We start from the raw sequence: 27,993 nt of genomic DNA on the forward strand, positions 1-27,993 counted from the left end.
AGTCTTTAAGAAATTATTGCAAAGCTTTGTTGAAGTTTGTAACTTACTTTGTATGGGTGTAATGACCTTTGACTTAAGAACATAGTAATAGGAGATTGGTAAGTACTGTGTAACAATGACAGTGATGAATGTAAGAATGTCCCAATTTCCGTTTTTGATAGCTGACCTATAGCCATTTCTTTGTAGAAACCATTGAATTTCTTAGTAAGAACTTGGATGTTTGATATATAGTGTGGTTAGAGGGAAGGGAGATGCTGAAGAAAAGATTGGGGTGCAGATTTTAGGTGCCTAGTAACTACTTAACCCTTAGTTTTAATACAGATATTTTTTAATTGGCCTTACAGTTCAGTTGTCTTAAATTGTTTTTTAAAAATCATTGGTTAACCCTTCCCAATCACCATTTTGCCTTACCAGAGAATCCCTTTGGGTTCAGATAAACTTTGTTCCCAAATTAGGTTTAGAAAATAGAGAACTTTAGAGGATGACTATTAGCCTTACATATGACTTTGCTATACCCTTTTTAAAGTTTTTAATTCTTGTGGCACATTTAAAATTACATTTTGGATGGAACAGGTTTAAAAACTGCCTGTTTTAATCCTCTATTTTATTCTTTTTCATTGCATTTCCTTTTTCTTCATAATTCTTTACTGCAGGAGGTAACTGGTTATTAGTTAATGGGGGATAAGTGGTCTCCATTTTAAGTTTCATGAAATCCTGCATGCTGTGTGAATCACAGTCTCTAGTGCCTAGGGCTGCCTGGAACACAGTTGATGCTCAACGTGTATTTTCTTTGAACAGATGTATGTGTTGCAGGCACACACATAATGTGTTGTCAAGTTATTGCTTCTCCAAGACATATTTTTAGTGTAAATATAGACACACCAGGCTGCTCATTTTAATAAACTGTTATAATAACAATTTTTAAATAATTTTTAATTTTTGGCCCTAGTTCTCTGATTTTTTTCCCCACAGTTTCTTTAGCTTACAAAGAGTTTCAAAATAGTATTTTTCTGATGCAATCCGTTGCCTATAATTGCTCAATGTAGAGGTAATCCTGTAATCATTCTTCATTTGTTAAGAATTCAAGTTGAAATGAAGAATGCTTCAGTGTTTTTGATACCATGTGAGAAATTCTAAAACCTCCTTCCAGACGGTTGAAATCCTTGGGCCTTTTTGACCCTAGAGCAGATTATCAGATCCCTTTTAAATTTAATTAGTAAGTAAATGGACTAATTAATGCACCTTCTTCCTTCTTACTGCCCAAAGCAGATAATTTTCTTAGGGTTACTGTGTCCCTGTTAGACCCTGCAGTGCAGTCTTAGAAGCCAGCTTAAATGCTGCTTTACTGCCTCTTTGCAGTTTCTGAGCAGTTTTGCTTCTTGCAAAGATTTGGTTAAAAAGAACATTTATGTGAGGAGTACAGAGTTAACTAGCGTCACTCTACAGTGTCATAGAAGAAGTGTTGTTGAGTTAGTAGATGTGCTTATTCTCTTTCTCTAAGCTGTTGGTGTTGCTAAATTAAGCTAAATGTCCTTTACTTTCCTATCTCTCCCAGATTTTACACCACAGTTTGACTCTGTTTCTTTTTTGACATGAGGGGGACTGGTTCACTCCTCCTTTTGAAAAGAAAGATCTCTTTTTTTTCCCTCTTGCTGTAGCTAGTGGGCAGCACTCTGTCCTGTTTCCAAAGCAAGAAAATACAATCTTGAGATGAGGATTTGGAGATACAAAACAGTACATACATATTCATATATTTTCCAATCTGACTATCTCTGCATCCTAGCATTCATTAGGACCCTCTGTTTGAAGTAGTGTAGAACAATTTACTTCTTCTTAGTCATTTTCTCTGAGATTTGTTGCCTGTCTCATGTGGCCATGTCGTAGATTACAACTTTAGTTTGTTAATTAAGCACCATCAGAAAGGTCTCCGCCCCTAATACACTGAAGCAAAACCGCAAAGTTGGCCTTACACAGTTAACCTTCTAGTAGTACTATTAGTTCTTCATACATAAAAATGACCTTTCTCTTGTCTTACATCCCTGCCTGACATTCTACCCTCTAGTCAAAATGTGCATCCTTTTAGAGGGCCTGATCTCATTTTAATATAAATAAAGTAATCTGATTAGATTTATTTAAAAGTCTTTAGGTATATTTAAATAGAACACTTATTTCAATAAAGATATACTTAATATTAGTTCTTGTGAGTGAAGAATTTTAGTTTTGCAATTTGCAGATTTTCTTTTATAAGCTCACCTTCCTGGAATCCTGATAGAGATTCAAGGACTCAGTATTCCCTACGACACCATCTTCTCTCTGTATGGTGATCTAATAATCCAAAGAATTCTCTTTAAACACTTCCCTGCCGCATTCAGTTTTCCTATCCCTTCTTACTTACTCTCAAAATATGTTTTCATTGAACAAACATGTATTGTATCTCATCAGCCCCTTATTTGCTCCACAGTCCAGTGCTTCTGCTTCCTTTGCTTTAATCAGTGTTCCCTCTTGGGAGTTGAGGTGGATGGAATGGATAGGGCTGTTTGTCAGGCATTTGGGGCATAATACACAGGCACTTTGAGGCATGATTTGCTCTGCATATGAAAAGGAAGTAAGTTCTAACTATAGTCAAATGGACGCTGTTTGCTTTCTGAATTCATAAGATTTTCCAGGCTCATTTTTATGGTTTTGACAGGTTCCTAATGGTGTTTTGACCAAAGTACCCAGAACCTACCCTCTTGTGTGTCATATAATTATTAAAACAAGTAGCATTCACTAAAGGTATCTATAATATATGATGACAGTATGTTAAATCTTTGCCTTCTTTTGCCAAGCTGACCATTATTGTATCATGAGTATTAGTTAATTAGACGCAGTGACCATTGTTTGGCATTTATTTCTGTCCTATTTTTTTGTGTTGTATGTTGTAATCTGTAGCCTGCTTTTATATCTATAAACTTGTGAATGCTTAAGAAAAAACAATGCTTATTTCCAACTTACCTAATTAATACAGTTATAAGAAGAGGTGACATGGAAATACAAGGAAACTGTTGGTGGGTCTCTTCGGCTTAAAATTTGTTGTATAAAATATTTAGTGTGCATTCTGTTTTTTTCATAGATTTTTCAGCATTTTATTATATCATTATATTGTCTGGCATCCATTGTATCTGGTAGGAAGTCAGCTGTTAATAAGTATTATTGTTCTCTTGATGTCAGGGGGTCTACAAACTATGGCCCACAGGCCTAATCTGGCCTACTGCCTGTTTTTATGTGGTCTGTGTACTAAGAATGTTTTTTACGTTTTTAAAAGGTTGGAAAATATCAAAAGAAGGTATTTGGTGACACATGAAAATTATATGAAATTCAAATGTAAAATTTTGTTGGACCATGACAATGCCCATTGAATGTGACAGCTTTTGTTCTACAGTGGCAGAGTTGAGTAGTTGCACCACATACAATCTTACCTGAAATATTTACTATGTACTGTATGTTCCTTTATGGAATAGGTCTGTCAGTCCCTTCTGTAAGTGGTAATTCATTTCCTTTTTCTTGCTGCTTTAGAGATTTTCTCTTTGTCTTTCAACAATTTGACTATGCTATAACGTGTCTAGGTGTGGATCTTTTTGTGTTACATTTTTTTTGGCCATGCCCCACAGTTTGTGGGATCTTAATTCCCTGACCAGGTATTGAACTTGCGCCCTCGGCAATGAATGCTCAGAGTCCTAACCACTGGACTGCCAGGGAATTCCCTTTTTGTGTTCCTTTTACTTGGGGTTTGTTTGGCTTCTGGGGTCTGTAGATTAATATTTTTTATCAAATTTGGGAAGTTTGGGACCATTATTTTTTTTAAGTATTTTTGCTCCTCTTTCCTTCTCTTTTGGGACTCTCATTATACTTCATAATGTTTCACAGGTCTTGGAGGCAAAGTTCATTTTTTTTTTTTTTACCCAAAAAATTACGGTCAGACTTTTGACTTTTGATATGACAGGAGGTCAACAAATTCTGTCCTAATAAAGCTGGACAAAACAGTCAAAAACAACCATTTCAGTGCTCTGGAATTCAAAGGCACACAACAAACTGAGAAGCATTTATTTATTAAGCTACTGACTGAACTTCAGGCAAGAATAGTGAGTTTGCAGTTCTGAGCTATATCCTTTTGCTATAATTGTAACTGTGAGTATAACAGTTTCTGAGTCCTGTGAATCCTTTTAGCAAATCTCTGAAATCCATTTTATTGTTGATGGACATTTGGGTTTACTGTGTTTGCCTATTACAAATACTGCTTTTGTGATATTTCTTGTATATGTCTTATCAGTTAAGGTGTATACATTTTTTCTTGTTTCTTGTAATACATACCTAGGAGTAAAATTGCAGGGTTTTGTTCAATTTAGGTATATACTGCCAAAAGTTTTCCAGAGTGGTTGAATCAATTTACCCTCCAACAAGCCAGGCTCTACATCTTCACCCACAGTTGGTATTTCATTTTAGTCATTCTGATGGGTGCAGTGTGGCCTTAATTTGCATCTTCCTAATGATCAATGAAGTTAACTCCCTTTATGTATATTTATTTGCCATGTGAATATCTGATCATTTTTTTTCCCTCCTTGGATTGCCTTTTCACTCTCTTAATAGTGTCTTTTTATGAACAGTCGTTCATAATCTTTACCTAGTTCAGTTAACTGATGTTTTTCTTATGTTTGGTTGCTTTCTTAAAATCTTGCTTAAAGAAACTCTTCTTCCCCAGAGCTTTATTGGTTTATTTTACACACACAGATCTACCATACATCTAGAAAAAAAATCACTGTATTTTATAGTGGTCAAGATTCATTTTGGTTCATATTAATATATAGTTGAACCAGAATCATTTATTTAAAAAATCTTTCTTTCCCCACTGTATGTGTCAACTTTGTCATAAAGCAGGCAGTCATATTCATATGGATTTGTTTCTAGGTTTTGTATTCTATTTGTGTATGTATCCTGTGTCGATACTATGCTGTGTTGATTTCCATAGCAATATCTTGATATCTTATATAACTTTCATAGCTTGGTTCTTCTTCCTCAAGATTGCCTTGGCTATTGTAGGCCTTTTCTATATCCATATACATTTTGTAGTCACCTCTTCAATATTCACAAAATAACTTGCTGGGAATTTTGATTGTGATTGCATTACTACAGATTCATTGAGGGAGAACTGACATCTTTACACTATTGAGTCTTCTAATCTACATGGTATATTCTCCTTTTATCCAGTCTTTAAAACTTTCTCTGAATAATGTTTTACATTTCTCAGTGCATGAATTTTTCATGTGATTTATTCCTAGGTATTTGGGTTTTGATGCTATAGTAAATAATGTAGTTTTAAAGGTTAATTTTCTAATTGTTGCTGGTACATAAAACAATTTGTTTTTGTGTCCTGACCTTGTGTTTAGTAATTTTGCTAGATTCACTTATTAATCCTTATAGTTTATCTGTAGATTTTCTACACATATCTTTTGTGAATAATGACAGTTTTTACTCATTCCCATCCTTTTTATTTTTATTTCTTTTCCTTTCTTTGTTGTATTGATTATGACATCCAGTGTAAGGTTAACTAGAAGCAGTCATAGCAGGTTTCCTTATCTCATAAATGATATGAAATTCTAAAATTCACCACTAAGTATGATGTTTGCTGTACATTGTTTTTATAGACACTCGTTACCAGAGAAAGGAAGTTCCCTTCTGTTCCTGTTTTGCTTATTGTTATAATGAATGGGTGTTAACTTATATCAGATGAGGTTTCTGCATATAACCAGATAATTAGATTTTCCCCTTTATTCTGGTAATGTGGTCAGTTATATTGATTTTTGAATATTAAGCCACCCTTGTATTCTTGTAGTAAATTCCACTCAGTTATGAGAAATATATAATTTTAAAAACTATCACTGGATATGATTTACTAGTATTTTGTTCGTGTCTTTGCAACTATGGGCACAATAGAGATTGGAGTGTAATTTTCTTTTCTTGTAATGTCCTCATCATGTTTTAGTATTAAGGTTTTGTTGGCCTTATAAAAATTAATTTGGGAAGGGTCTCCTCTCATTCTCTGGGAAAGTTTGAGTGAGATTGCTGATATTTCTTCTTTAAATGTTTGGAAGAATTTGGTGAGGCTGAAGTTTTTTGTTCTTTTGTTTATTTTAGCAAAGATTTTTAATAACATTTAATTTTTTTAATGAGATGTGACTATTCAGATTATGTATTTTTTCTAGTGTCTGTTTTGGTAAGTTGTGTTTTTCAAAGAATATTTTCACTAAATGTGTAAGAGTCTAGTTAATTGGCAAAAAGTTCATAATATCTTCTTTCCTTTTTTTTTAATTGAGGTCTAATTGATGTATAACATTAGTTTCAGGTTTACAACATAATGATTTGATGTTTGTATATATTGCAAGATGATCACCACAGTAAATCTAGTCAATTTCCATCACCATACATAGTTACAAATTTTGTGTGTGATGAGAACTTAATTTTAAGATATACCTGCTTAGCACTTTTCAAATATGCAGTACAGTATTATTAACTAAAATCAGTATACTGTACACTACATCTCTATGACTTATTTGTTTGGGGTTTTTTTTGTCTTTATTATAAATTTTTATCGGAGTATAGTTGCTTTACAATGTTGCGTTAGTTTCTGCTGCACAGCAAAGTGAATCAGCTCAATGTATACATATATCCCCTCTTTTTTGGATTTCCTTCCCATTTAGGTCACTACAGAGCATGGAGTAGAGTTCCCTGTGCTATACAGTAGGTTCTCATTAGTTATCCATTTTATACATAGTAGTGTATATATGTCAATCCCAGCCTCCCAGTTCATCCCCCCTCCCCCCTTGGTATCCATACATTTGTTCTCTACATCTGTTTCTGCTTTTCAAGTAAGTCCATCTGTGCCATTTTTCTAGATTCCACATATAAGCAATATCATATGATATTTGTCTTTCTCTTTCCGACTTACTTTACTCTGTATGACAGTCTCTAGGTCCATGACTTATTTGTTTTATAATTAGAAGTTTGTACCTTTTGACCCCCTTCATTAATTTGCCTACTCCCTATCCCCTTGCCTCTGGCAGCCACAGATCTATGAGCTTGGTTTTTTGTTTTTTTAGATTCTACATATAGGTGAAATTATACAGTATTTGTCTTTCTCTGTCTGACTTATTTCACTTAGCCTAATGCCCTCAAGTTCCTTCCATGTTGTCACCAATGGCAAGATTCTATTCTTTTTTTATAGCCGAGTAATTAATGTTCATATATATGTGTGTATATATACACACATACATACACAGCACATCTTCTTCATCCATTGATGAACATTTCAGTTGCTTCCATATCTTGCCTACTGTAAATAATGACGTGATGAACACAGAGGTGCATAAATCTTTACAAATTAGTGTTTTTGTTTTCTTCAGATAAATACCCAGAAGTGGAATTGCTGGAACATATGGTAGTGCTATTTTTAATTTTTTGAGGAACCTCCATACTGCCCTCCAGTAGTTGCTGCACCAATTTACATTCTCAACAACAGTGCACAAGGGTTCCCCTTTTCCCACATCCTTGCCAACACTTGTTATTTCTTATCTTTTTGATAATAGCCATTCTCACAGGTGTTAGATGATATATCTCATTGTGGTTTTGATTTGCATTTCCCTGGTGATTAGTGATATTAAGCATCTTTCATGTACCTGTTGGCCATCAGTATGTCTTCTTTGGAAAAATGTCTGTTCAGATCTTCTGCCCATTTTTTAATCACAGTGTTCTGTTTTTTGCTATTGAGTTGTATGAGTTATTTATATATTTTGGATATTAACCTATGATAGTTACATGATTTGCACATATTTTCTCCTAGTTAGTAAGTTGCCTTTTCATTTTGTTGATGGTTTCCTTTGCTGTACATAATCTTCATTCTTGTTATTAGTAATTTGTGTTTTTTCCCTTGGTTAATCTTGTTAATAGTTTATCACTTTTACTAAGCTTTCAAAGAAGTTATTTTTGGCTTTGCTGATTTCCATTATTGAATGTTTGGATTTTATTTCATTGATTTCTCTTTTTTAAAACATCACCTCATTTGCTTATTTCTCTGGGTTGGATTTGCTGTTCTTTTCCTAGCTTCTTTGTAAAGAAGCTTAGAACATTGATTCCAGCCCTTTTTTGGTTTTCAGTTATATGTATTTAAAACTAAATTCCTTTCAAGCATTAATATTGATATACATATAACTCATGAAGTTTAATTTATTGTATCTTTATTATCATTTAGTTCATTCTTTTTTCTAATATTTCCTATAACTTCTTTGAGTCATGGATTATTGGAAGTGTATTGTCTAATTTCCAAACATTTGGGATTTTTCTAGCTTGTGTTATTAAAGAACATATTGTGATGAATTGTTTTGGTTCTTTGAAATTTGTTGAAGTTTGCTTTATATTCTAGTATATGGTTAATTCTGATAAATGTTCCATGTGATCTGAAGAGAGCAAGTATTTTGTGGTTGGAATAGTGTTTTATATATGTTAACTATTTTGAGTTAACTATGTTGGATGCCTTTTATATAATCACTGAAGTTTTTGTCTACGTGTTCTGCCATCTGTTGAGAGAGATGTGTTTCTCTTCTACCTCCATTATTGTGCAACTAAATTATATATTTTTTAAACAATATAATACATTGTTATATTTTATACAGTCAGTATTCAGTTAGATTTACCCTGATATATTTCCATTCTGGTGCTCTTCTTCCTTTTTCTATATTATCTTCTAATCAATTCTTGAAGGCTTTCCTTACTTGTTTTGTTTTGCTTTGTTTGGTGCTGGTCCTTGCGTAACACATTGTTTTTTTGTTTTTTTGTTTTTCTTTTTTTTTTTCAGTACGTGGGCCTCTCACTGTTGTGGCCTCTCCCGTTGCGGAGCACAGGCTCCGGACGCGCAGGCTCAGCGGCCATGGCTTACGGGCCTAGCCGCTCCGCGGCATGTGGGACCTTCCCGGACCCGGGCACGAACCCGCGTCCCCTGCATCGGCAGGCAGACTCTCAACCACTGCGCCACCAGGGAAGCCCTAACACATTGTTTTTAATGCATGTGGCATCCTCTTGAATCTTTTGGAGGACACTTATACTTATTTTAAAGATTTCTTCTGTTTCCTGCCATGATTTGGTTATTTGCCAGTGAGGTAGATTATCTTTTCCTTTCTATGTTCTTTTTTGTCCTTCCAGTGGTTTTTCTCAAATTCTTTTGTTGAATTTTATACATATTTATATTTACAAATGAGGGGGTAGGTCAGGGATTGTGAAAACAAACGTCTTCTAGGGCTACGCAAGTGTAGTAAATGTGAGACGTGGAGGTAAGAATGGGTTGGTGGGCTTCCCTGGTGGCGCAGTGGTTGAGAGTCCGCCTGCTGATGCAGAGGACACGGGTTTGTGCCCCGGTCTGGGAAGATCCCACATGCCGCGGAGCGGCTAGGCCCGTGAGCCATGGCCGCTGAGCCTGCGCATCCAGAGCCTGTGCTCCGCAACGGGAGAGGCCACAACAGTGAGAGGCCCGCGTACAGCAAAAAAAAAAAAAAAAAAAGAATGGGTTGGTGTTATCGGTGGAATGCTTGCTCTTTCTACTGCAGCAGCCACTATCTACTTAGCCAGTCGGTGACATGGCAGTTCAGGCCCCATGTTTTGAAATCTTCTGACTTCCTATGAAATGCTAGAAAATCATATGGAGTTTGGTGAAATTTCCTGAAATCTACACATGACAGCCAGCTCACTTTGGAAAATATGAGTCAGAAAGCATATCATTTTATCAATTTGCCACCCATGGTCTAGATACCTCAGGTAGCTTATAGAGTGTCATTATCCAGCCCAGGTGGAAATCCCTGTTCTGTAGTACCGAATGCAGGCATTGCTTGTAGGAGCTCTGAAAGTCTGGGTGCTCTGGGATTTCCTCTGTAGTACTGAAGTAGTTTCTCAAGTGATTGTAGGGCTTTATGGCACTCTTGGCAGCCATAAGTGACCTGGAAAACTATAAGTTTTGAATCCCACCCCTATTCAGTTCTGCAAGTATCCCCCTTACAAGCCCCACTTCAGAGAACTATGCGTGTGATTGTTATCTTGGGGACAAATACAGAGGTCAGCAGCTTTGAGAGCAAGATACCAGGGGCTTATTTTGTAACCTTTTAATGACCTATTCAGTTATGGATGTTCTTCCTCCTCCTTCAGTTCGGTTTTTTTCTTTTTTCCTTGGATTCTGAAAAATTTACTTCAAAGATCTTTTTCACCTTAACATGTGACTATTTCTTCAACTTGTTTAGGGTTCATTGTCAGTGTTTTCCCATCTGCTCTGTATCATCCAGAAGAGTTTCACTATTCTTCCAAGTAAATAGTGAATGCTATAAATTAGTTTCATATTTTTTCTGTCATATCAGTGATACTTTAGGTAGAAGTGGAGAAGAACAGCTGTGTGTGTGTATGTTTGAATGTAATACATATATATATACACACAGATATTTATTAGCTTCATTGTACTGGAAGTCAATTCAGTTCTCTGAAGTTTCTAAATTTTTTTTTTAATGATAAGCAAATGCCATTGTATTTTATGTTTACTGTATTCCTTCTCAAGAAAAAAGGTAATATCTTTCTTGAAGTTTTTAGTATAGAAAGATATTTTAAATGAAAGCTTTGATCTTATATGAGATATTTAATATACTTTTTATCATTAGGTTTACTTTATTATGGTAACAGTTATTGTCTTTGGTAGTAAAATTATTTATATACTTTATTTTAAATTTTTTTGAATTTATCATAAGTTTGGAATGTTGTTTTCAGCTGCTTTATTTTGTGAAGGTTTAGTCCTTAGCTTTGTAAAAAAAAATTTATTGACTTGTTTTGTTTTACTTACTTGTTTAATAAAACTTTACTATTTTCTTTGTTTTTTTTAAAATAGGAAAGTTTTAAAAAGCACAGATTCAAAATTTTTAGAGAACTTCCTGCATCATGGCTCTATTACCCAGAAACAGTCTCTCATACTGCCAGAAATTCCATTAGATCTTTATTTTAATGTGCAGTTCAGTAAATCCAAGTTCTGTCATTCATACATGGATATGGTTTTGCCAAATTAAAGAGGTTATCTCTTATTCCTAGATTGCATCACCTGCATAAGTGAATGCATGTTTGGGTCATGTTGAGTGTAGAATTGTTTTAGGGGAGGTCAGAGGTCTGGAGGGTGAGGACGAAGCTGGGGGCAGCAGAGGAGAAGCATTGCTGCCCCTTTGACAGAATGAAGACAGCTCTGAAGTTATTGGCGTAGTGTTCACCAGCACTACCCCAACCCTATTGTTTCCCACTGGCAAAAACTGTGAGGAAATCCATTGGCAAGGGGAGTTTCAAAAATATCTGTAAGCTCTCAGCCTTGGTCTGACAGAGTGTAATAGGGAAAAAGTGGGGCTAAAAGACAATGGATAAATAACTGGTACACCCAGGATCAGAGAAACGTTTTTTAAAATATACTGACTCTGGTGTTTTGCTATTGTGCCATATTTCAGTGGTGCATATGACAAATTATTAAACAGTTCTAATATTGATTTGTATTCCTTTTTCTTTAAAGAAAATTTCTGTATCTCTGTATCCTGTGAAATTTGTTATCTAGGGAAGATTTTTCTGAAAACTTTGATGATTTTCTGCTTGAGATATTTGGTGTCCTTCATTTACTTTTCTGTTTTTTCAGTACAGGAAGTAGAGTTCAAATGCCACTAGCTTAGATGACAAATTTTTTCTAAACCTTAAAAATTACATGTTAGGGGATAGATTGGAAGTAATTTCTATGGATACATTTTAATTTCATTTTTTGAAGAACCTGTGAAGATAAACTGTCTAAAGTTAGAATACAGTTGTTCTATCCTGCTCCCCTCTTTTATAATTCATAGGACTTCAGGTGCATAGAATTAGATTAATCATAACTCTTTGTTCATGATACACAGATTTCATTGTTTCACTCATGGAATGAAACATTCATCCCCCCTTATTTTATGTTTTATCCTTCTTTGTTTTTAAAATTTATTTCTATAACATATTTTTTAAGGATGTTTGGAACACCTGTGAACCCATGCATAACCCAACCACAATTTATTTCTATCTGTGTCCTCTTTGCCTATCTCTTTCCCTGCCTCCCCAACAAAGACAATCACAATTCTGAATTTATTTATTTATCATTTACTTGATTATTTTCTAGTTCTAGCTCACATTATTATATATATATAAACACACAAAGATATATCTATGTTATTTAATTCTGTCTATTTTTGAACTTCTAAAAAAGGGTATATAACATGTATAATGTTCATGTTGTCTTCTGGGGCTTCAAGCTTTTTTTTCTATTATGTACTTTAACACAAGTTATTTTTCTGTTCTCCTGGTAGTGAACATTTGTTTCCAGTTGTTCCATTGTCTATACAGTGCTGCTATAAACATTCTTGTACATGTCCTGTTGTTCACGTGCTTGATTTTCTTTAGTGGTTAAACACTGCTGGATCATAGGTATTCGAAAATTCAGTTTAACCAGATTTTGCTAAATTGTTTTGCAGAGTGATTATACTAATTTAGATGTCTACCAGCAATGTATAAGAGATCCTGTGGTTCCAAATCCTGTGGTTCAGTTTCTGTCTAAAATTTGGTTTTAGAGTAGTATACTCTTTGCCTTTTAACTGGTGTATTAAGTCTACGTGAATTCAGTTACCTCATTATTTTGTTCTGTGTACCACAGTTCTCAGTTGTCGTTTTATTCCTTTTTGCCTTCTTTTGCATTGAATAGTTAGGCTGATTTTTCTCCTATTATATTAGAAGTATTCTACTATATTCCTGTCATTTTTGGTTACCATGACATTACATGCAAACTTATCAAAGTCTAATATTAATATCTTTACTCTCATCTAGGATAATATTAGCATAAATGGGGTAAATGAATTTAACTCTTTATAGTCATTTACCTCATTTATGCTAATATTATTAAGAGTCTGTATAATTGAAAATAAAACCTATAAGACCCATTATTTTTGTTTTGTAGCATCCCTGTTCATTTATATTTACCATTTTCTTTGCTCTTTATTTCTGTTTTGCATCTTTAACCTTAATTACATCTGGATTATTTTCCTTCTACTGGAAGTATATTTTTTATATTTTATTAATTGGGGTCTGTAAGTTAGTAAACTCATTACTGTAAGTTAGTAACCTAGTTTTTGCTAGGTCAAAAATGTTATATTTGCCTTTGTCCTCAAAGGGCATTTTAACTGGGTATAGAATTTTAGGTTGGCATTTGTTTTGTTTTTCTCATTATATTGATGATAGAATAGCATGCTCCTTATCTGGGTTCAGTTGTTACAATTATGAAACAGTCTAACTGTTGTTCTTTTGAAAGCAATCTGTATTTCTCTGGCTGTTTATAGGAATTTTTCTTTGGTTCTCTATAATTTTAATTGTGAATGTGGATTTCTTTTTATACTGCTTAGAAGTTGTTAGCCTGCTTTAGTCTCTGCATTGATGTCTGTCATTGGTTCTAGTACATTCTCAGCCATTGGCTCCTGAAATGTTGTCTCTGCCTCATTCTCATTACTGGACAAGTTTAATTGTCAGACTTTCTTATTGGACCCTCTGTGTCTCTTACTTTTTCTCTTATATTCTGTCTTTTTGTCTCTCTATGCTGCATTCTGGATGACTTCTTTTGACCTACTTTTTGGTTCAGTTATTCTCTTTAAGCTGTGTCTAATCTTGTTAAACATATCCATTGAGTTTCTAATTTAAAGTTAATGCATTTTTTTCTCTTCTAGAATTTCTTTTTGTTCTTTTAATCTGCCACAAAGTTTCAAGCTTATTTTATATATCTTGCAACAAAGAAAACATGCTAATTTTAAAGTCTGTTGAGTAATCCCAAAATGTGAGGTCTTTGAGAGTCTGTTTCTGTTTTGTAGTTTTGTTTGCTTGTTGCTGTTCACGATGTCTTATTTACTTTTGTATCTGATTACCTTTGATTATGTGCTTCTCATTATATTTGAAAAATACACATACGGTTGATTTGAAGCCTAGGTGATGACCTTTTCAGAAATGATTTTAGATTTTTTTCTTCTAGACATCTGGAGGTGCTACCAGTCTGGATCACTGTAATCCAAATTTAAGGCTTGAGGTTTCCTGGACTTCCTAGGTGACATGAAGCTGGGCTGCAGGCTCATACCTGAGTTTGTATAGCTGCTTGTAGTACATACTTAAAATTGTAGGTGGTTGAGGGGGTAGCCAATTTAACAGTTTATTTTTGTTACAAATGCTTTTGTAGCAAAAGCAACTGAATGTTGGGCATAACCTTTTTAGGTTATTGCTTTATTTAGATTTCTGCCTCACTATCTTGTTACCTTTTCATAAGTCATTGTTACTTAAAATTTTTTCATTCCAGGGTTTATTTTGTTTACCTAGCCTGCCATTAACAGGGGCAGAAATCTTTCCCTTTAATTTGCTTTTGAATTTGTCTTGATGTTTGTTTGCTTTTTGTAGGTTCTGCATGAAACATTTCCTCAACACACATTCCTCATGAATGGTCTCATTCAAGGTGTAAAGGTAAGAACAATTTCTGTGTGGTTCACAGTGAACCAAAGCCAGGAACCCTTAGTAGTTTAACTCTGGAAGTTTAAACGGAACATAGGGAAATGGTTACCGTTAGTAAATTCTATAAATCAAATTTTAGCTAGATTATCAAAGTCAAAATAAAATATAACCCAAATCCATAAGGCACTGGTAAGAACAGTACTTTATTTTTATTAGCCTGTACAGAGCAGTATATAAGGGTATAATTATGTGAACTTTTAATTGCTGTATCAACAGAATAAAATGGGCAAGTATTAATATCTTCTTTTGAGATAGACTTTGAGATTGAAGAAGAGGAGCAATCAGGATTTAGTTGGATGTATAGTCTTTTGGCAAGGCTGGTGTTCTACCCATAACTTTCTGAGCTGTCAACTACTTTACTTAATTAGCCTTAATTCATTGTTTAAATTTAATGTGATATTTGTCAGAAAAGCTTATAAATGAGGGGTTAAAATATGATGTTATGTTCCAGTCGCAATTTGTAGTAAAGTATATGGGTATAGCATCTAATTTGCCCTTTTCAACTTAGATAATATCAACCTACATAATTTTACTTTGTGCTGAACAGCACACTTAAAATTATACCCTAGTAATTTGCTGAATTCATAGCTTTGAGCAGCATTAATTGTAATAAATGCTATTTATTCTTTGCCTATTTTCAAAAAGCATTTTGAGAATGCTTACAATAATACCATAAGTAAACCAAGGCAATTTAAACAAAGTAAAACAAGAAGTTTTTAATACTCATTGAGTGGAGGAATATTATCAAGAATCTGGTATGTGTTCATTTAAGCACCAGTTTGTGAGCAGTTTTTAACTACATGATAAAAAGAAAAACTAAATAAATGAGAGAGGGCATTGATTAAAAAAAAAATGCAACATAAGCTTATCCTTACAGTAGATTCTTGTGGAAGTTACCATGGATCTTTTTCTTTTGTCTTGTGGAGCTAATAAAATGTGTTTTAGTCTGGTTCTGCAAAATAAAACCAGTTAGGTCTGCACCCTAAAGCCAAGTGGCTTGCTTATTACACTTTGACTTAGAGACATCCATAATATTATTCTAAAAAACCATAGAACAAAAAGTATTTGGATTGATTCAAGGGCATGGACAAGAACTTATTTAACCTTCAATGACTATTGAACTTCAATTTATTGAACTTAAGTAAGGAGTTGTATACTTTAATAATTGGCTATTGTTTCTGGGGTGGGGATATAATAAGAGAACCCAACAGCAAAGCACAGCTCTATTAAGATATCTTAATGTGGATATGTGCACAGTGGAATGAATATGGCTTTGGATTGCTTTAACTTTTAAATCTCTGTCTACATCTTATTATCTGTTACCTTAGTCATATAATTTAATCTCCCCTTTATTATGAAGTAATGAGAAAGATAAAAGACCTCTAGTAGGGTGATTATGAGGATTAAATGAGCTAGTAGATATAAAGCTAGCTATTAGCATAGTACATTGATTCATGTGCTAAATACTCAGTAAATGTTGCAAAGAAGAGTACATAAAAAGCAAAAACTATTAGAAGGAACTCTTGGTGACCATTTTTCTTACCAGTTTGGGGAAAGATTTTCTTTTTTTAGAAAAAGAATTCATAAAGGAAAAAATTGAGTCGTTTACATCAATATTTTAACTTTGGTAAGTCAAAGCCACCATCATCAAACTGAAAATACAAATGACAAAATGTTACTGGTAATAGAAGGAGGAATACATAAAAGCACTCTCAAAATAAAACCATAGGAAAATGACTGATATCCCAGAAGGGCAAAGAAGGGTGTAACCTGGCAGTTTACAAAAGATGTCAGTGTGAAAATAAGTTTATCACTAATAAGCAGTAAGTCCCAAATTAAATGAGATAATATTTTTACATACACACTGGTAAAAAATTTTAAACTGACAAGAACTAGTTCAGTTTGTGGTAAATTGGGTCCCTGTGCACTGTTGATGACAGGATAAATATAGCTCTTCTGGAAGGCAGTATTTTAAGAGTTAAAAATATTTACATATTTTAACAAAGTAATTCCATTTCTAGAAAGTTGTTCTTATCAAATAGAGTTATTCAGAGGTTTGGGTAAAGGGCTATTTGTAATAGTAAACACAAAAACTTTTTAATGCCTTAAAATTAAAAGAATAAATATGTTGTGGTATAGCCATATAATGTAATACAGGCATATAAAGAACATGTTTTTGAAGAATACCATGTAATGTGTGAAACAAAGAGGATATACAACTGTACAGTATGGTTTCAGGTGTGTTTTGGCCAAAATAAATGTAAATAAGCAGGGGGAAACAATGATTTCAAACCTGAAGTTTGAAAGTATGTGGATTTATGGATGATTTTTTTCTTCTTTATGTATTTTGTTTATCTTTGTAGATTTTCTACAGTTAACTTTTACTTTGTAAGTTTACTATCATAATGCATGGAAGAGGAGGTTTAGATTTGGGGTGAGCATCAATAAAGGATGCAAGAGTAACCAGTTCTGTTTTGTGAATTCTCCAGTTTTAGTTTTGGAGTTTTTTGTTTGTTTGTTTTTGTTTTTGGTTATTGCAGCAGCTTTATTGAGATATAATTCACCTACCATGCAAGTCACCCACTTAAAGTGTACATTCACTGGTTTTTAATATATTCACAAAGTTGTGCAGCCATCAGCACACAGTCAATTTTAGAACATTTTCATTGCCCCTGAAAGAAATCCTATACCGATTAGTAGTCATTTCTCATTTCTCCCTAACCTCTTCAGTGTTAAGCACGCACAAATCTACCTTCTGTCTCTATAGATTTGTCTGTTCTGGACATTTCATGTAAATGGAGTCATACAGTATGTTCTTTTGTGACTGACTTCCCTCACTTACAATGTTTTCAAGGTTCACCTGTGTTGTAGCACATATTAGTACTTCATTCTTTTTATGGCCAAATAATATTTTACTGTATGGATATACCACAGTTTATCCATTTATCAGTTGATAGACATTTGGGGTTGTTTCTAGTTTTTGATTATTGTGAATAATGCTGCTGTGAACATTTGTGTACACAAATATTTGTGTACACAAATTTTCATGTGGACATATGTTTTCACTTCATCCTAGGTACATACTTAGGAGTAGAAATGCTGGGTCATATGGTAACTTGAGTTTTTTTTTTAATTATGTTTTTAAATTAACTTCTTTCTTAACCCTGTTTTTGACAAGTAATATATGTTCCTCATCTCCTAGACTTGTGACAGATGGGTGGCTGAAGCCATGGACAACAATTTCTTTTACCTCTACACTTACTCCCTTGGTGGTATCATCAGACTTACTCACTTTCAACTCTCAAATAAATACCTTCCTAGACCTTGGGCCAGAACTTCAGACTTGTCTATCCAGTTGCCTAATTGACATCTCTATTTCCTTGCCTAATAAGTATCTCAAAGTTAACAGCTCCAAAACTAAGATCCTGGTCTTCCCCTCCAGCCTGACCAACCCACAAGTCTTCCTCATATCAGTTACTGGTCATGCCCTTCTTGCTCACGCCAAAATTCCTGGAATCAGTCTTCTTTCTCTTCCATATCCCGAACCCAATCCATCAGCAAGTTCTGTGATTCTACCTTCAAAATAGAACTATAATCAAAACAGTATCTGGTCCCCTTTCAGTAGAGATCTTGATAAAATATCAGCCAGTTTGTGGCACTCTTCTTACCCAACCCCACCCACACCCCGTTTTCTCCTTTGGTGTCATCCCTGTTCTCTCCTCCACTTCCTGCTGACCTTGCTGCAGCCACAGCTTCCTCAGCCAGTGCTTGCCTGAGGGCTTTGCAGGTACTGTTTTTTCTGCTTGCTTTTCCCAGATTTTGGCAGGCTTCACTCCTTAACCCCTCAGCTCTTCACCCAGATGTCATTTTTCAGTGAAGCCTTCACTGACTACCATCTTGAATAATGTGTCCAGTTCTCATCACTCCCAATCCCCCTTCTCTGCTTTTTCTTCAAAGCATTATCTTACCTCCGACATGCTGTATATTTTGCTTTATCTTATCTTGTTATTATGTGTTCTCATCACCCCTCCTCTTTTAGACTGGAAGTTTCTTAAGGACATGGATTTTTGTCCACTTTGCTCACTGCTGTCCCCAGCACCTAGACCAGTTCTTGGCACATGGTAGGCACTAAATAAATACTGTTGAAATAACATTTCTTTCCAGTCTCTTTCTATGCATTTTTATATAGTCAAGATCCAGCTTACTCAGAGACTTTGTGTATCTTTTTTTTCTTGTATCAGCGGTCACTAATTATATCACAGTAATTTCCCCATAACATTAAAACTACATAAAATACAGGCAGCCCCCTCTTGCATGCTCCAATATGCACAAATTTCAGTTAACCACAGTTCAGTTATATAACATGAGTCTCCCAATTCATCACAATTCAGAATTCCATTACCATGGTGTATTAACTGTGAGTAGCTGCATAAAATACAAACTGCTGCTAACTCCTCAGTCCACAAAACACTACATAAATAACAGATACACATCATAACCAGTCACGACATTTCAAAGTGTTGGTGACCAGTCACTGTGCATCTTAGTTCACGCACGTACAACAAAACACGTCATTGTGTTGCCTCCTTGATCCAGTGATAAACCCACTTGACAGTTTACAAAAATGGATCATCGAAAGAAGGAATTGGCCAGCAAGGATGAGAATGCAGTAAAGAAATAAATAGTGATAATGCTGAAAGAGGGATTCATATAGAACCTCAGAGGAATTATAGAAGAACCAGCTGGTTGGAGAGACTCTAGATGTGTAGCCAAAGGAACTTAGTGAAGATAAACTTATCAGCATAAATGAGGAATATGGTTGTGATGAAAAGGATAAAAATGTCCCAGAGGAAGTGATGCCAGCAAAAAGCTTGGACATGTATACACTACCAAACGTAAAATAGCTAGCTAGTGGGAAGCAGCCGCATAGCACAGGGAGATCAGCTTGGTGCTTTGTGACCATCTAGAGGGATGAGATAAGGGAGGGTAGGAGGGAGGGAGATGCACGAGGGAAGAGATATGGGGCCATATGTATATGTATAACTGATTCACTTTGTTATAAAGCGGAAACTAACACACTATTGTAAAGCAATTATACTCCAATAAAGATGTTTAAAAAAATAAAAGAGCTCTCAGAGATGATATTGCATGACACTGAAAGCACAAAGGATAAATGTAAGCTGATCCAAACTTAAAAAGGCCTATGACAATTTTCCAAAGCAAAGAAGATACTGTGCATCATACATTATATGACTTACAAAGAAGACAAGCACTGTTCAAATGACTCTTGGTAAGTTTTTTACAAAGAAATAAAATACTTTAATTCTTAATATTTTAAATTACAGTGTACTAAATAAATACTATTGATAGTTTTACTATTTTTTCATTTCACTAAACATGTATAACTGATAGTAAAAGAGTTTTCAGTGTTCTGGCAAAAATTCCTAAATATCGTAGAATAAATCAGTTTTTCCCATTGATTAAAATCACTTTACATGGTTTCAGCTTGCACATTTTTTTTCAGTCCTGTACTACCATGCAAAGCAAAAACTGCCTTATTTGAAGTGGTTATACATATTCTATTCTATTGTATGAATATGCCATAATTTATCCATTTCCCTGTATAAGTGGTTTCTAATTTCAAACTACTGAAGATAATTCTGTAACAAATTTTTTAAAATAAATCTTTACATTTTTTATTGTTTCGTAAAAAAAAATAGAGTTGTAAAGGTATAACTAGTGAGTAGAAAAGTTGGGCATTTTAAAAGGTCTTCAATATATAGTACCACATTATCTCCTAGAGCAATTGTGCCATTTCACACGTCCATCAACAGTGTGTGTATCTGTTTCACCATGCTCTAATACAAGTATTACTTTTCAGATCTTCACTCATCTCATAAGCTTGAAAATGATGTCTCAATGTAATTTTATTTGTATTTCTTTGATATCAAGTGAGGTTGGGTATTTTTACATTATTTGCTGGCTACTTTTATGAAGTGCCTTCAAGTTCTTTGTTTATTGTTTATTTTTCTAATAAGGATTGTTCAGTTCTTTCTTTATTTATTTTTTTTTCGGTACGTGGGCCTCTCTCACTGTTGTGGCCCCTCCCGTTGCGGAGCACAGGCTCCGGATGCGCAGGCCCAGCGGCCATGGCTCACGGGCCTAGCCGCTCCGCGGCATGTGGGATCTTCCCAGACCGGGTCACGAACCCGTGTCCCCTGCATCAGCAGGCGGACTTTCAACCACTGTGCCACCAGAGAAGCCCCAGTTCTTTATTTTTAAATGATGTACTTTATTTTATGATAATCCCCTCATTTTAATGATTATTAGTTTAAGTACCTGTTCATCTTAACAATTATAAAGGGAAAAACTCACACTTGATCCCTCTTCTCAGATTTTGAAAGTCCTACTCTCCAAACATTTTTCAATAGCAGTTTTTATTTTTATGGAATTGAAACATATGGTAGACATTGTTATGTGACTAGCAATAAGAAGTTGTGTTAGCGTTCTCCAGAGAAATAAGACCAATAGAATATATATAAAGAGGTTTATTTTAAGGAATTGGCTCACATGATTGTGGGGCTGGCAAGTCTGGAATATGTAGGGCAGGTTGGCAGGCTGGAAACTCAAGCAGGAGTTAATGCTACAGTCCTGAGGCAGAATTCTTTCTTCTACTGGAAACCTCAGATTTTGCTCTTAAGATCTTCAGCTGATTAAACGAGACTTCCATATTATTGAGGGTAATACCCTGTACTTTAAAGCCAACTGATTGTAGATGTTAGACCACATCTACAAAATACTGTCACAGCAACACCCACACTAGTATTTGATTAAATAACTCGGTACTATAGCCTAGCCAAACTGACACAAAATTAACCACTAAAGTATTGTAGTTTTGGCTACACTTCATTGGAAGTATAACCAGACTGAGATGCTGTGGTTTGACTTAGTAGATGAAGTCTAGGTATTACTGCTGGTTAACATGAGCAGATAGAGTGACTGTAATCATTTTTTTCACGAAGACCAGCTGGTCTGATTGCCCAGTGTCTACCTTGAAACTTCTTGAAGCTTCCTTCTTTAGCATGTTTTATATTTAATACAAAACTAGATGTCTTCATCAGTGTCCCAAACTAGAACTAAGTGGGCCAGATGCCCAGGGTTGATTTACACCTGGATCAATTGATATGAAGAAGATGCCTCTGTAGCATGCAGCTTTAATCTTGTCTAGCTTTGACTTCACAGCAAGGGGTGGGAAAGGTGAAAAAGTAGAAGATCCAGCAATCCATCCCAGGGCTTGGCCACAGAAGTTCACGCGCAGTGCTTCTTAGTCTAGACTTGATGGTCAAGTCTGATCAAGGAGATGGCCATGTAGATCTTCTACCAGGACACTCATCCGGGGACATTTAATATGTCAAGAGTTTCTCTAATCCTAGGAATTGCTGCTGAGCTGTCTCATCCTGCTATTTAATAAATTAAATCATGAAGCAGCGCATAGCATAAGCACACAGAGAAACTGTTGGCTGATGTTTCTAAGAATTAAAAAAAAATAAAATAAAAAACAAGATACCTTTAAAGTCCTCTTATAGCTACTCTTTAGGATTACTAAGTACTGAAGTGCTTTGCATACACACACACACAGAGTAATTCTTGCTTTCTTAATTTGGATAGAAACTTGGATAAAGACTATCCTTTTAATTATCTGTAAATAAAATTGTTAAAACAACCTACTTGAGATGACTTCATAAATTTTAAATAGTTTTTTATAACAAGCTGCTAATTTATCCATTTATTAAAACATGTTTAAGAGAATTCACAAGTAGATAAGTCTAGTACTTTATATGCTTCGGGATAGAGACACTTAAAATGTCAGTAAAAAAAAAGTGTAATAATTGGTTTGAATTATGGGCTTATGGATTAGTCTCAGGTCCTAGAGCCACCTCACATCTGAGCTGAATCCCGCTTCTACTGCTTATGAGCCCTGAGCCTTAGGCTAGTTACTTACCTTTATAGTACCCATTTCAGAAGGTAAGACATTTGTGTGAAAGGCATAGAACAGTTTGGCATATAGGAATGCTAGCTGTTATTCTTTCTTGTAATCACTTTGAAGTAATGGCCCTACTACTTCTAAGATTAAGGGAAAGCCTGTGACAGTCTGTTTCTTTATATTTTAATTAAATTTAATTGCACTTTCATATGCTTTTGTTTCTGCTTTCAGTGAATCTTCCCTACATCCATCCCCTTTTCTCCCCTGATCAAAAGAAAACACTCCAGCCCTCTTGCCCATATTGTTCTTTCCTTGAAGTCTCAGGATTGCCAGCTGTTCTTAGACCTTCTTCATGCTTCACAAATTCCCTTTCCCGGACTTCAGTTGAACTAAAAGTCACTTTGTGTATCATATTTCTCATTTGCCCTGTTAAACTGATTGTTATGCACCCTGGGAAGGGAAGCTCTGTACTGTACAGGGTCTTACTGGTTCCTAGGTCTGAAAGGTGACCCCTGTTTTAGTACTGTTTTTTTATGTGAAAGGATTTGCATTTGTCAGTTATGTAAATAAAAACCACAATTCCATAGTGTGAAATTTTCTCTTTGATGTCCTTTTAAGAAGTGAAAGAGATAAAAGTCATTATTAGTAAAGTACTGTATGAAAAATCAAAGTGAATGAATATAATTTTGGGGTAAACTATCTCTATATGTTGCAGGTTCCTTGCGGCTTATAAAAGATACTGAAAAGTTGTCATAAGATGCGAACTTTTTCAGGGAAAAATGAAAATTTTCAGAAGTAGTTAAATAACTACTTTGTTCTTCATTGGTGGTACCATTGCTCCCTCAAACTCAGTTGCAAAGTTAATTAAAATATTTGAAGGAAAACAAAAAAATTTTTAGTTTTAAAACTTTTTAAGGGTATTGACCCAATTATTTTAGTCACATGTTTGCCAACTGCATATGTTAAGGAAAACTTACGCTTAAAACCTTTATGATGGCTATATAAAGTATAAAATTCATGTACTTTTGCTTCAAATGAGTTGTATTTGCTATTCTTTGTATGCTTTAAAAAGTTTATTGGATAATTGTATTTAATTGAACAATAAGCTTTAATTGCTGTTTTACCAAATTAGAGCCTGTAAGGCCATGTCAGAATTACTGGCCAGTTAATTATGCCACCTTAAAAACCTGTTGGACTGGGAAGCTAATTTACAAAAGTGACATATTGGGGCTTCCCTGGTGGCGCAGTGGTTGAGAATCCGCCTACCGATGCAGGGGACATGGGTTCGTGCCCCAGTCCGGGAAGATCCCACATGCCGCGGAGCGGCTGGGCCAGTGAGCCATGGGCGCTGAGCCTGCGTGTCCAGAGCCTGTGCTCTGCAACGGGAGGGGCCACAACAGTGAGAGGCCCGCATACCGGAAAAAAAAAAAAAAAAAGTGACGTATTAACTGTTGGTTAATTTTGCCATCCACACCTAGGCTCCTGCTCACCATGTTTTATCCAGTATTCGTTGGGCCACGATAGCATGGCTTAGTACATTCGGTCCTCATTTTCCCCGGATTTCACATTTGCAGATCTGCCTACTCGCTAAATTTATTTGTAACCCCCAAATCAGTACAGTACTTTCATGTTCATTTATGTATGGCATAAGGAGGGAATTTGAGTTGCCCAACTGTGAGTTTCCAGCTGAGGTTGAACAAGGGGACATTCTCTCTTCTTGTTTCAGGTCTCATACTATAAACATGTCCTTTTTGCAGTCCATATAATGCCATATATTTTGCATTTTTGTTCCTTTTGTTGACAATTTCTCTGTTTAAAATGGCCCCAAGTGTAGTGCCGAAGTGCTGTCAAGTATTTCTAAATGCAGGAGGGCCTTGATGTACTTTATGGAGAAAATACTGTGTTAGATAAGCCTCATTCAGACATGAGTCATAGTGCTATCAACTGAAACTTCATTGTTAATAAATCAACAATATACATATTAAATAAGGTATCTTTAAACAGAAACACACATTAATCAAGGTTATGTATTGATCAGTTAATGAAACTGTGTGACCAGAGGCTTGCAGGAACCCAACCTTGTGTTTCCTCTAGCAACAATGGTTCTGTGTTCTCTAATTCTGTGAATAATGAGAATCAGCTGTATTTGTGTTAAAGGCTAGGGCCTTGATGTCAGTCTGGTTTTAATTTTTAAACATTTTGTTCTCATTTGCAAATTGTGCTCTGCATCTTTAGGACTGATGAAGTACTTGCCTAATCAAGGTACAAATATCCTTCTCAATCTACTGTTGTAATGTGGCCTGATAGGATCTAGGGCTAGATTGTGTAGTGAAGAAATAACTCTGGGACAGAAGAAAGTCTTTGATTTTTAAGAAATACAAGTCTTCCAAAGAGGCAAGTATTTATTAGATTGAATTTTAGCATCTTAATAAAAATGTAGGTTCTCCCAGAGGGTATTTTCAACATCTGTTGTCACTGGGAATTTTATTTAAATAATAATTATTTAATGAATAGAATAAATTACAACTTAAATCCAGAATCTAGATAGCAGTATCTTTTATCTGAAAAAACTACATTATTTTAAATAAAACTTCAGTGCTTGGCCTTCTCATATCCTTTGTTTTAATGGCATGCATTCCATATCTTAAAGCATTGTATGAAATCTAAAATCAGAACTGTCCAAAAAGTTTTCCAGGGTTCTTTGTGTTTAGAGTTTTTGTTACTGGTTTTGTGGTGGTGGTTACTTCTACTGCTTTGTCCTCTTAAATTTCTTTACGTATTTTTCTTGACCAGTTCTATACTACCCAAGAACTCAGGCATTTGATATTTTTAATTTTTATTTATTTATTTATTTATTTATTTATTTATGGCTGTGTTGGGTCTTTGTTTCGTTGAGAGGGCTTTCTCTAGTTGCAGCAAGTGGGGGCCACTCTTCATCGCAGTGCTTGGGCCTCTCACTATCGCGGCCTCTCGTTGTGGAGCACAGGCTTCAGACGCACAGGCTCAGTAATTGTGGCTCACGGGCCTAGTTGCTCCACGGCATGTTGGATCTTCCCAGACCAGGGCTCGAACCCGTGTCCCCTGCATTGGCAGGCAGATTCTCAGCCACTGCGCCACCAGGGAAGCCCTGATATTTTTAGAGAATTTTAAAGCAACGTAAAAGATTTTCGTTTCTAAAATATATGAAACTGATAGTTGCAAGTCGTGAATTTAAGCCCTGCTTCTGCAGTCGTTTAGCTCTTAGTTAAAGGAGATCATTTAACTGTCTTGATGCAAGAACAGACCAAATGCCCTGGAAATCCACTGTGGCTTATAAATTACAAGGTTTGATGCCTGGGTATGGATTAATATTTTATTTCAGAGGAGCCAAAATGCTTTTCTCCTCAACTTGCCTGTCCTCCATTGAGTCTTCTCTCACCTCCCCTTACATCAGTTTACCTGTCTGTCCCCTGGCCCATTGGCTCTGGGTTTACTAGTGGCTGATAAGGGATTAGAATCCTATTCTTTTTCTTCTCAGCCATGTGACCTTGGAAACTACTGTGAGTTGATTTGCTCTTAAAAGTTCTATTCAGTTTACCAAACCTCTTTGAAAGCCCTTATTACCAGACCCTGTGATAGGCATCAAGGGTACAGAGAAGGAAAGAAACCATTCCTCTGACCTTATTCTCAATTTCTAATCCAATAGAGAAGATAGACAAATAACAAGTAAGTAATTGTAATAGAGTGTTACAGTTATAATAGAAGCAATATGTACCAGGTTGAGGGGGGTTGTTTGTTTTGCACCCCTCAAAAACCATTGTGATTAATTCTGTTTGAGTAACTAAGAAAATAGATAGAGGAAGAGGTGCTCCTTGCCTGGAGTTGAGAAGAAAGACTAGTAGTTTACCAGGTCTAAGTGTGGGAAGCATACAGGCACAGCAAGGGCCTTTGCAATGCCTATTGGCACAAAGGAACACGGTATTGTATATCTTCAGAAAACTAAGAAGTATTGTATATAGACCAAGCATAGAGGGTGTGTGTTAGGTGCTAGATGTTGGAGGGTTCTATTCTGTATGCTATGCTGAGGAATTTTTTAAATGTATTATGAAAATTCAAATACACAAAAGGAGAGAATAATGTAATAAACGCCCATGTACTTACCACCTAGTTTCTATTTGTAGTATTTAGAAGCAAAGTTCAGACACTCATTATTTCACCTATTAAATACCTGCTAAAGAATTTCAACTCTGCACAGTGGAGAGTTTTAAACAAAGGATAAAAGAACGGAAGTCTGCAGCTCATCAAGGTTGCTCTTGGGGGTATATGGAGGACAGATTGGAGGGAACTAGGACCAGGGGCAGGAGGCAGTTAGAAAGCAGTTTTATTTAAATCCAGGCAGGAAATGCCGAAGAGTGTCACACAGCAGGGGATGGATAAAGAGAAATCATTACAAGAGAATGGTCTGAAAAATCGCCTTGGTGAGTGGAGGGATGATGGGAAAGCTTTGGACAGCTTCTTAGCAAAGATGGGAAGTGTGGGTGTTTGGTCAGGTTTATAGGGAACAGTGTGCATGTTAAATGTCAAAATAGGGAAGTCCATTTGGCTCTAGGCAGAGCTCAGAAGAGAGATTGCAAAGCTGTTCATAATGTAGGTGGTGGTGGCCATGTGTGCAGACAGAGCATGTAAAGGGAGGATGATAGCACCAACAGGGTCTGAGAGGCAAGCCTGTCGCCACCTCAGAGGGCCCTGATTTCAAAAAGGAAATAGATATGGAAGTGGCCAGCCAGCAGAGTGACTGGCAAATTGTGAGGAAGTGGTAAGTGTGAGTTTCTTTGCTTCCTTTGCTTATGTGTGGTGTTCTTGCTTCCCCTTAGCCTCAACTCTTTTTTTCATATCTTATGCAACTTGCATTATCTCTGTCCTGAGTTCACCAGGCAAATGGAACTTTTAAGTTTGATGGCAAGAAAATCTGCTTTTCTTATGGACATTTAGTATATGCATACTTATCCTGCTATCCCTATTAGTTTATTCCTTTGAGAGCAGAAGGTGTGTATTCATTTGAGTGTCTTCACTTCACCAGTTAATTTAGAGCTTTGCACGTGATAGATATGCTATACATATTTACTAAAATGAATTAAGTGTCTGGCTTCTTTCCATACACTTGGTGTGTGTTCACGTTATGGGCCAACTGTGGGTGTATATATTTTACATCACCTCTCTTTTCCAGTTTCTCCCAGAAAACAAGCTCTTATCCCTGGTTCTTCCCTCTCAAACAGCACGCTTAAAAATTTTGTTAGGATTTTTTTTTTTTTTTTTTTTTTTTTTTTTTTTTTTTTTTGCGGTACCCGGGCCTCTCACTGTTGTGGCCTCTCCCGCTGCAGAGC

At 35.5% G+C, this 27,993-nt stretch overlaps 1 protein-coding gene across 3 annotated transcripts in view; it reads left to right on the forward strand.

Moving 5' to 3' along the window:
• MFSD14B (major facilitator superfamily domain containing 14B) overlaps window positions 1-27,993 on the forward strand; it is an 81,258-nt gene that overhangs the window by 33,075 nt on the left and 20,190 nt on the right. For all 3 annotated transcript variants that reach the window (XM_007122292.4, XM_024117173.3, XM_055087278.1), the window contains exon 3: window positions 14,536-14,598. In XM_007122292.4, coding sequence (XP_007122354.2) covers window positions 14,536-14,598 — 63 coding nt within the window. The remainder of the gene's footprint in view (window positions 1-14,535; window positions 14,599-27,993) is intronic.

This window comes from Physeter macrocephalus, chromosome 9, assembly GCF_002837175.3.
Source record: "Physeter macrocephalus isolate SW-GA chromosome 9, ASM283717v5, whole genome shotgun sequence".
Classification (NCBI taxonomy): domain Eukaryota; kingdom Metazoa; phylum Chordata; class Mammalia; order Artiodactyla; family Physeteridae; genus Physeter; species Physeter macrocephalus.